At 49.5% G+C, this 10751-nt stretch overlaps 2 protein-coding genes across 2 annotated transcripts; one reads left to right on the top strand and one right to left on the bottom strand.

Moving 5' to 3' along the window:
- Positions 1 to 1424: 1424 nt before the first annotated feature.
- On the bottom strand, positions 1425 to 3044 carry UCRPA7_1243 (putative upf0183 domain containing protein; the record flags this gene model as incomplete). Its single annotated transcript, XM_007913833.1, has 2 exons — positions 1425 to 2932; positions 2990 to 3044. The coding sequence occupies 2 exons, from the start codon at positions 3042 to 3044 to the stop codon at positions 1425 to 1427; spliced, it is 1563 nt and encodes a 520-aa protein (XP_007912024.1).
- Positions 3045 to 3862: 818 nt separating this feature from the next.
- Positions 3863 to 8828, top strand: UCRPA7_1242 (putative kinesin-ii 85 kda subunit protein; the record flags this gene model as incomplete). The annotated part of the gene is made up of 6 exons (XM_007913838.1): positions 3863 to 4213; positions 4264 to 6423; positions 6473 to 7119; positions 7721 to 8517; positions 8592 to 8740; positions 8811 to 8828. The coding sequence occupies 6 exons, from the start codon at positions 3863 to 3865 to the stop codon at positions 8826 to 8828; spliced, it is 4122 nt and encodes a 1373-aa protein (XP_007912029.1).
- Between the last annotated feature and the right edge of the window lie 1923 nt (positions 8829 to 10751).

The following is a 10751-nucleotide window of genomic DNA, read 5'->3' as shown; positions in this document are numbered from 1 at the left end:
CATTTCGTCTCTCGGGCCATAGTCCTGACACTCGTCTCTGTTATTATGGGTCTTGGCCTTTCTGGTGGGCAAACCTGGTTCCAGAATCTTATCCTCTGGGCTCTGGCCGTTGATTATCTGATTTCTGGCATCCTCTGCTTGATCTTTGTTCGAAGTGAATCGGCTCTAGAGACAGTAATACTGCCATGGCTTCCTGACAATAAGGCCAACGATGAGACCCAGCTACTGCTCGAGAGTAGCGCAGGAGAGAACAGAAGTCTCACAAAATGTGAGGCTCGAGCTACAGCAATCTCATGGCATATCCACAACGTCCTCTTGGTCATATTGGCGCTCATCACTATCTGGTGGAACATTTGGCTTTCGCCAAACAACGGCTACTGCACCAAGAACGATGGCAAATCAGTCGCCACGACCTTGAATGTTGCTATCCGAATATGGTTTTACCCAGTCGAAATTGCGCGTGTCACTTCTGAATTCCCTCCCATGGCTTGGCTCTCGTTCGCACTATTAGGCATTCTTTACGGCCGCATCGTCACGGCACGGCCTTGGAAATCCACGACAATAAGTCCTGCTACTGCTGGATCCGGCGTTCTATTTGCTCTCATGTTTGTTGGTACCCGTCTCTTTCACTTCGGGAATTTATCAGAGAACTGCCTCCATACCCCTGAGCAAGAGAACACGGACCGCAATCCATATCTTGTTTCAGCAGCATCATTCTTCTACATTATCAAGTACCCACCAGACGTAGCCTTCTGGGCTTCGACTATGGCAGGAAATCTGATCATGTTAGCGGTGTTCGAGGTGGTCCCAGCGCGTATTACGTCGCGATTTGCTATCCTCTTAGCATTTGGTACATCTTCGTTGTTCTTCTACATTGTTCATCTCATCCTGTTGATGGCCTTGACTTCTGTGGTCGTAGCCCTCTTTGGCCATGCCACGGATATCCCTCATCCGATAACGGGCGAGCCAATGTCTGCGGTGACTTCGCTCTGGGGATACTGGGGAACTTGGGGCTTGGCAATGGCGATCATGTATCCGTTGTGTAATTGGTATAGAAACTTTAAGAGAAGGACAGCGGCGGACTCCATTTGGAGGTTCTTCTAAATAGTATTTCTAAGGTAGTAGCATGTAGAGAAAGACAAGAGCTGTGACTCCAACAGATGGTAGCCAGCGCTTGCCTTGCGATATATTAACTTCCCTATTCAATGCGCCGCTTTAAAGAATCACTAATATCAGAATCAAAATGTGCACCCTTAAAACACTTCAAGATACGGGCTTGGTCATAATAAGAACATGTATTTGTCTCTCATAGACATTGCATCTCAGTAGGGTATTTATAGATTTCTATTCACCTTATTTACCGTAATCATCGGAGCCTCTCATGCTACGTTCGAACCATAACGCCTTACAAAATCCTTGTTGATTCAAAACACAGTCAGTGCACTGACAAAACCATTCCTCAACACCTCAAACACCAGACCTGGGAAGCCGTACAGCGTCGTAGTCGAGTCTTCACTCCCATCAAAGTTCTTGCCGCCTAAGCCGGGCGCAGCTCCCCCGCTCTCTTCCCATCCACCAAGCAGCTCGACGCTACTGCCAGGGCTATCGCCCCAGCCCCTATTAAGGACCATTCCCCGTTGTCTTTGGCGGGCATCCTCTTCCGAGGCGTAGATGGACTTCCATTCCGTGTGTAGACATTTTTCCGCCTCGGAAAATGGAGTCTCTGAGTTCACGGAAGGATCCAAGTAAGAAATTTCCCAGCGACTTCGTCGGTGTCTGTTGAATGGATATGAGCCGGGAACGTTGCCATGTAATACTAACTTCGTTGTGACCAGGCGGTCTGGTGACTCAGCCTTGAACGCGCGTTCGGGAAACGTGACGTTCCCGTTTTGTGATGGCGGTGGAAGGGATGGGGTTGTAGGTGTTGAGATGAGGACATCAAAACCGAGGTAGAAATAATTATAGAAGCATTCTCCTGATACATTTCCGACGAACTCGTCTTCGATAGCTTCGTCATCGCCCGAGTCATCGGACGTCGTGTGCGCAGAAGACTGGTCGGTATCAGTCAGATCATCCTGGCGCTTGAACTCGTTGCCGTTCGCCCTCGATCTACTACTGCTCGCAGTGCGAATTTTGTGAATATACATGCGTTGGTCGTTTTTGCGAAAAATTGCATCCGGCGGACCCAACTCAGCAACTAGCTCCTGCGGTGTTGTATCTCCCAGAGTAATCCACATGGAATTGCTGGTCCACTTGCGGAAAAGTTGAAGTCTTCCACCGCCGTGTATTCTAACGAGCGAGATCTCATCTGGACAGACATCCTTGCCCTTAGCAAGCGGAGTGAAGGTCTTGATGCTCGGGAGGATCTCCGTCCATAGCTGGTCGCACGCTTGTGCCCAAGACTCGCCTGAGAAAACGGCCATGGAGGTCGCTATTTGGTTGTTTGCAGATGATAGCAGGGATACAACATCCTTTGACGGCGTATAGGCGGATCGGGCCATGGGAAATGTAAATGCGACACCAGGGTAAGACAGCACGTAGGTTCCTGCATCATTCTTGTCGACGTCCGGGCTAGGGACGAATTCTCCATCATATGTAGGCCCTAAGAATCGCTGATATATGTGCCTAAACGTCGGTCCTCCCGAAGGTTCGCCCGGCCGGGGAGATGATGATGCGTTTGCTGGCCGGACTAGGTCTCGTTCCTTGTTCTGCTCCTTGAATGTGATGTGATTCTTTGTAAAGTCGATGACTTCGATAAGCCGGAGACGCTGCTCCGGTCCATCGAACCGTAGGCGAATGCCGTTTGCCGGGAGATTCAATGTCACGGGCTCCTCGACTGGCTTTGTGGGCGAATAGACGAGGTCGAGCTTGGGGAATCGCTGCGGTTCAGCCTTAAGACGCGTGAGGATATCGTGCAGCGAAGCTCCGAGCACTACGAATAGATTGTCAGACATGTATTATGCATAGAAGATCTGCAGCTTGCCCATACCCAGAATCCCTAACGCTCGGCCGGGATGTAGCTGTGCCGTGAAGAGCGACGCCATCGTTTCGGTCTCTGTAACGCACAAGGCACAGGGCTTTACAAACGAAGAATTGTTGCAAGAAAGACTAGATGTCTCGGTGCAGGAAGCAATGGAAGCAAAGCTGAGATCCCATCAGCAACGGCACCAGGTTGCAGACCACGGACAAAGGACTGGTCAGCTTGGGTGAGTCGCAATGCAGCCCCGTGATGCGGAACGGATGGCAGCTGATGATGATGAGGGGCCTCAAGGGACCTGAGGGGCAGCCTGAGACGTCATGCCGGCAGGCAGTAATAGCATGCCGTCCACTAAACAGCGCACTAGACAGACCCCACAGCTGCAAGGCTGCAGGCCACGCTGCGCTGTGGTGGTACCTTTTGTGCTCCTTGCTTGGTGGTTGCCAGAGCAATGTGCACGGACCACACCCGCATCTGTTGACAATTGACACGGACGCCATGCCGTTTAGCCTGTCCCCTGCCACCACCAAGCAAGCAAGCCCATGTCCTTGTCCCGGCATTCCACAACATCCATATCACCACCACCATTTCAACATCGCCAAAGAGTGTAAAAAAGCAGTCCGTGGTGCTTACACTGGGTCAAACAAGAAGTGTGCACTTTCGTTTACTTAGAGTGGAATATTGTCAGACTCCATTGACCAGCTTTTGTTTACCTAATTGTTCCTCGATACACCTTTCAAGCTGGAGACCAAACGAAAAGCTCCCCCGAGGAGGGGCACTCAATCCTCGATCATGACCTCGAGCGTCCGGTCTGGCGCCATTGGGCGAGCAAGTGTACGTCAAGGGACGCGCGCCTCCACGATTAGATATCCGCAGAATACATCTATGGCTTCACGCATCGACCGAAATGGCGCCATCTCCCCGGCCGAGTCTCTGGTGTCTGTCGCGACGACGGCGACGCAAGGCACCAAGCGTAAAGAACGCGATTTTGAGGACGACGTCGGCGAAGAGACAAACATAAATGTCGTGGTCAGGTGTAGAGGACGCAACGAGCGAGAGGTCAAGGAAAACAGCGCTGTTGTCGTTACCTCGGACGGCGTAAAAGGGAAAGCTGTCGGGCTCTCTATGGGTCCAAATGCGCTGAGCAACAAGACGTACACCTTTGACCGCGTCTTCTCGCCGGCGGCAGACCAGAGCATGATCTTTGACGATGTGGTCAAGCCAATTTTAGATGAAGTATGGATTGAAGCCTCTTGTTGTGGACATTTTATTAACTTGGCCTCCAGATGCTAGCCGGATACAACTGCACCATCTTTGCCTATGGACAGACTGGCACTGGAAAGACTTACACAATGTCCGGCGACATGACCGAGAGGCTGGGCTTTCTGTCTGATGCCGCAGGTATCATACCTCGAGTTCTCCAGACCCTCTTCAACAAGTTAGAAGGTGACGACACTGAAAACTGCGTCCGGTGTTCCTTCATTGAGTTGTACAACGAGGAGCTACGAGATCTTCTTTCTCCGGAAGACGGCGTGAAGTTGAAGATCTTCGACGACACGTCACGCAAGGGACACGCGACCACTGTTGTTCAAGGCGTGGAAGAACGTCACATCTTGAGCGCCGCAGACGGAATCAAACGCCTTCAAGAAGGCAGTGTGAGGCGACAAGTTGCTGCCACGAAGTGCAATGATCTCAGCAGTCGCAGTCATACCGTCTTTACTATCACGGTGCATGTCAAGAAACCAGGCGAGAATGGTGCAGAAGACTATCTCAGCTTGGGAAAGTTGAACTTAGTAGATCTGGCGGGTAGCGAGAACATTCAACGATCGGGAGCAGAGAACAAGCGCGCGGCGGAGGCTGGTCTGATCAACAAGAGTTTGCTCACGCTAGGCCGAGTCATCAATGCGCTGGTGGACCGAAGCTCCCATATCCCATACAGAGAATCGAAGCTCACCCGGTTGCTTCAAGATTCCTTGGGAGGGCGGACCAAGACCTGCATCATCGCGACCATTTCGCCAGCCAAGAGCAACCTCGAAGAGACCATTTCGACTCTTGATTATGCTTTCCGTGCCAAAAACATCCGCAATAAGCCTCAAATCAACCAAGTCATTAACAAGAAGACGTTATTGAAAGAATTCACGGCAGAGATTGAGAAGCTCAAGAGCGAGCTTATTGTCACCAGACAACGCAGTGGTGTCTACCTGTCCAATGAAGCATACGAGGAGATGACGGTACAAAGCGAGTCTCGACGAATTCTTGCGGAAGAACAGGCAACGAAGCTCGAGATGCTAGAGAACAATCTTCGGAACAAGGTACAAGAACTTTTCTCTCTGACGACGAGCTTTATGGGGTTGAAGAAGGATCATGACGGAACCAAGGCACAGCTCGATGAAACAAAAGAAGTGCTCGACCAAACTGAGCTTGTCCTTGCTGCAACCCGTAAGACTCTAGCCGAAGAGACACTAGTGAGGAAAGCACACCAGGAGACTGAGCAGAAATTGAGTGCCATTGGTGGAGAGCTAATCACGACACTGGGGAAGACGGTTGGGGATGTTGAAGGTCTCCGAGCCAAGAATAAAAGGAAGTCGGACCTACAAAGCCTGAACAGAAGCACATGGAGCATGTCCCAAGCACAGGTGGCTGATATTACTGAGCTTGTCGAGAACCGCATACAAGAGTTCCAGAAGGGCCAAGCAGACCATATCTCCAATATCTCTCAGAGGATGCAGAACTTCGTCCAGGAAGAACTAAAGAAGCTCTCTTCCACGCAATCTCTGCTCGACGAGAATCTTAATCAATTCATGAGATCAAAGAAGGTGCTTGCTGAGCAGAAAGACAAGTCAAAAGATGAGATGGACAATGTTCTTGAGGAGATCAAAGTTGTCCGAGACAACATCAAGGAGCGTGTCGGTGAAAGCCTCCATACTATCGCAACAGCCGCGGAAAGAATCGCTGAAGATGTGCTTAGCGAACTGAGCACATTCCACAATCAGCTGCATTCTTCGTACAGCTCTCTTGGGAAAGACTGCAAGTCGATCTTCGATGAGTTGCTCCGTCATATTAGCGTGCAGCGGAGCGAATCAGAAAGCCTTCGACGACAGCTTGAAGGAGCAAGCGAAAACATGGTTCAGTCAAATGCTTCGATATCGACGCGGATTCAGGATGTTGTTAGCGAAGAAAGGAGACAGGCTGCTGAGGATCGACAGAAACTATTGGCACAGATAACCAGCCTCATCAATGCCCAGGCCGAGATTCAGGAGTCTCGTCTTGCTAGCCGGACTGCACTGATTCAAGATACTATTCTGGACTCAAACACCGAATTCCAAGGAGAAGTCACGAAATACTCCCAAGCCATGGATGGTTGGGACTCCAAGGAGTCTCGGTTCTTGGATGATGTGACCAAATCACGCGACGCCCTCAAAACGAAATTGAAGGACGATTGGACTGTAAGTTACCTGGCATGTTATTTTGAGAGATGTACTGACTTTGGAATAGGTGGCAAACGGCCATAGCAGCTCAATTCAAACCACCACCAAGTCTGTGCATGCTGAAACCGTTCGTGTTGTTAACGAGCAGTTAAGAGATCTGGACGTCCAGATGAAGGATCTAGACGATTTTGTCACCCATGCTCGATCCCACAATAGTCAACACCATGCTCAGCATGATGAGTCTTTGCAACAGCTGTCAACTACGGTCGAGACATCGTTTGGCAACATCTCAGCCGATTCCAAGGCCACCTACGAACGGGTCAAGGATCTCGGAGATGCGATGGATGCTGACACCATGAAGCTGCGTGAGCATCTTGACCCCATAGAGGAGGATTTCCGGCAACCCCTTGCGACCCTGCGCGAAGACATCTCAAGCACCATCCTTCGAGAGTATGAACCGACCGGCGATACTCCCGCAAAAATCCAGTATCAGTATCCGACTGAACTTCCGCGAACGGCAGCTCACCAAACCCTCATTGGCAGCGTGCCAGACGTTCCGTCGCCAAGCAAGGCAACCCAGCCGATCTTCAACGACTTTGATACATCGGACAGGGCAAGATCACCGTCTCGACCAACGTCTTCTGGCCTGGGCTTAGAGCGCAACCCTCTGAGCATGTCTCTCCGCGAGGTGAATCCTAACTTGACTACCGGATCGTTGATGTTTGATCCTTCAGCCAGCACCATGTCTGTGATGTCGACACTGAATGAGAACACTGTCCCTCTCTTTAAGAAGAGTACATCTCGACACAAACATGGGAAGACGAAAGGCGCAGTCGTTCTTGGAGGAAGGGAGAATGTGCCGCCTACTGAATTCTCCCAAAGTGTTTCGAAAAGGAAAAGCCCACGGCTTAATTGAGTTGGACTCGTAACTTGAAATTCTATAGTTGGTAGAAGGAACTCTAATGTCTGGCGGTTTGCATGGCGCGAGGGAGCAATGGTTTGACTAGATTTGAGGATTCGTGCCCCAGGTTGTAGGCTTATTGTGTACTTTGATACCCGAATGCCGTAATAGTTTTTCTTAACCCATTGAAATGGCATCAGCAGTTTGGAAACAATTCTTCCTCCTGTGGCTGGAATTTACGCGCCGTTGCTTTCTGATTTCTCGTCATAAGTGGCTGTGAGGTGAAAGCGTGCTGGCCCCCCTCGAGATTCGTCTCACCTGCCCACTCACTTCCCCCTTCATTGCCCCTGACGACTGATATTCATCCCAAGGTCTTTCTACCCAACACAACGGTAAGCAACGGTCTGCAACTAGTAGCAACGCTCTCTCAATATTCCTTGCACCTTACCTTACCGTAATTACCTCGTTTACTACCCTCTGCAACGGCATCATCAACATGGACCCCGAAACGAAAACAAGCGGTACTCAGGATGTCGTGCTGTACTACAGCGAGGGATGGAATCGCCCCGGCCGTTTGAAGGTGGTCGTCCCCAACGGATCAGTCGAAGATATCTTTCAGATTGAAGGTTTCAGGGCTCTCCAAATACATCTGGGTCCTATGACTGATGTTCTGCTTTGCCCGACACTTGCCTCGCACGATACACTACTCGGCCCTCCTCCACTCAAGATCATCGTCATCAAAAACCTGATCGTCATCTTCCAGGCTCTGTGCATTCTACAGGATGTATGGCCGCCCATGAACGCGGCCAGAAATTTCATTCAAGATGCCTACTATGGTCTGGAGAAGACGCTGAGTAGCATCTTCTCGATTGAGAAATTAAGAGGCGATAGAAAGCATGGAAACCTTGTGCGCGCGATCATCACCATGTACACCAACGCCCGCCGAGATGAAAGGCGTTCCTGGGAGACCAAAGGCTCACCACCAGTCGCAACCGATAGTCTTGTTTGCCTGCTCCACAGACTGGTAGACGAATGGATCCGATTCAATGATTCCGGCCGCCCGCTGCATCCAATCCGTCTCTCTCACAAGGAAGATCGCCCTGCGCTCTTTAAACTTCGACACTTTGTCATGGAGACATACGTTTCCGACCAAGTCCGCATTGGAGAGATTTTCCATACCATGTGGTTTTGGATCGACAAGAAGAATCGAAGTAAGTGTAGTACATTCTGTCTCACAATACCACTTGTAAAGGATCTAGAAAGCTAATGCATGTGTGACATATAGAGCGGGTTCGACCTCCCCTCACCATCAAGAAACCCGCCAACCTGGCGCGTCTGGTGAAGAGGAAGGCTCGTAAGAACAAGAAATCTCTCAAGCAGGCAATCGAAGATGGTGTCACGAAGTTCGGTCATCTCATGGAGGATATCGCCAATGTGAATGATGTCACAAAAACTTCTTCGACCTGCCGATCCGTCCTAAGCCATGAAGGGATTCGAACCTTAGATAAAGCTTGTATCCTGAGTACATATTCGGGTGAGAACTGTAGAATCGTCTGTAGCTTCGCATATGTCGTATCGAGGCAACCTCATTGCTTGTGTGGGCATGTGAGCCAAGACATGTCTCACATCACCCAGGGTAGCTCGATGTGTAGGAAGAATGATACATAACCAGATATCGAACTTATGTAATTAGCACAATGAAACTGTTCAAATGGTGAAGTGTAGTATGTGTTGGATTGCAGGGTTTCGCCTCGAGCTCTCTAGCAGGATATCGTTGTACGTATTGACTGACCTCAGCGACTGTTGGCTTGATTGAACTCCTGTGACTTCAAGATATGGCAACGGAAGACCGTAGTCAAATAAAACGAGAAAAGGATAGCCTTGCCCAGATCGATGTGTTTATGATCTTCCAATTCGCAGGCTGCAGGGTACCTCAGGCATACATCAAAATATTAGGTAGCAAGGCAGCCACGATCCGTGCCCACCAGTCCGGGGAACTGGTAGAGCCCACATAATGGTTTTTAAAGTTACCACATATCAACAAGCCTGGTCAAGTGGTGATGAGCATCGAAGAACTTCTTCAAGTTCGGTGTTCGAACCCGGGGAGTGTGAAGCAGAATCCTGAACAGCAGAAAATGCGGCGCCTGTATTTGGGGGTCCGGGATGGCGCTTAGCACTCCTGCAAGGCTTTGTTTTTATTTTTTTGCCCCTAATAATTCCTGTTCTAGAGCATAGTCTGGATTGTTTACAAAAGGTTTTTTTTTCTTCGTAGGCTGTATGCTGCTGCGAATAGAATGTATCTAAGCTTCATCATTGCTCAGTCCTTTTGGGAAGTACATCAGGGCAAAGTAAGCACGCCTTCTGTGGTATTCGCAATACGTTTTTTCCCCTTTACCAATCATCCAACAATCGGTTTTAACGACGGCTTTAAAATTCATCTTGCTGGGTATTTAAACGGCCGGCATCATCTTGCTCATGTCAGCAGCAGGATCTCCTCAGCAACCCTTGACCGTCAGTCCTCTCTGCCTAATGATCTAACCACAACGCTCTTTGCCTTCACAAAATATCTCTCCATACTCAATCCACCCCGACTGAGATCCATCACACAGAGAGTATGATGCCCAAATATCTAAAAGGATATGGTGGGAGATTACCCAATTAATACGACTTTCATTCTCTCTAGGACACTTTGACGAAAGACGCAACATATTGCAATCACAAGCTCATCCGCTCACCTGGGAGGAGAAAGCAATAATCCAATTGGATGATATCAATCTTCATGATTGCATCCTATATGAACGTCGCAAAAAAGCAACCTTTCGAGTTGGTTCGCAGCCTATGTCAATGACCTGCTCAACCTTGGTAGACGGGATGATGTCTGAAAATCCATGTTCTCTGATTGGTCTAGATTCTTCCGCCTCCCGGGTTCAGGTACCACTTTCCAGTCGAAGTGATGCATTACCTATACCTAGGTAGGTATTTTTAGCTAATACCTAATTGTGGGACTGAACATATTTCGGCATAACCTTCCAATTCGCTCCAGGGAGGCTTAGGTCACAATTAAGGGTTAGAAATAGCAAAAAATGACAGCTGCTTATGCGAGTAGGAAAGTTGCTTGGAAAGGCGTGCTGCGTGGATCAGAAATCGACAGATCCTTCGCCGACATGACGAAGTCCGGCAGCCGTCGTCATCCACGCCCTTGGCCCCGCACTGAGGTGCACTGCAAATCGATGCTAGGTGTCAATGTGCGATCTTATTACGGCTCGCCAACATGACAATTCGCCTCACTGTCGGATGAGATCAAGGAGCAGGGTATATATAAGAGAGTTATTTACTCGAGAAAATTGGATTGCTAGAAGCAGAGTGAACTCATCTCTTCCACTTTCTGTATTCGCTGAAGATATTGTCTATATTTTTGACCGCAGTGTTTACATAGGAGCTGAAA

This window comes from Phaeoacremonium minimum (assembly GCF_000392275.1).
Source record: "Phaeoacremonium minimum UCRPA7 unplaced genomic scaffold PA7_03_scaffold_64, whole genome shotgun sequence".
NCBI classification, from domain to species: Eukaryota; Fungi; Ascomycota; class Sordariomycetes; order Togniniales; family Togniniaceae; genus Phaeoacremonium; species Phaeoacremonium minimum.
This window is presented reverse-complemented; position numbering and strand designations above follow the sequence as displayed.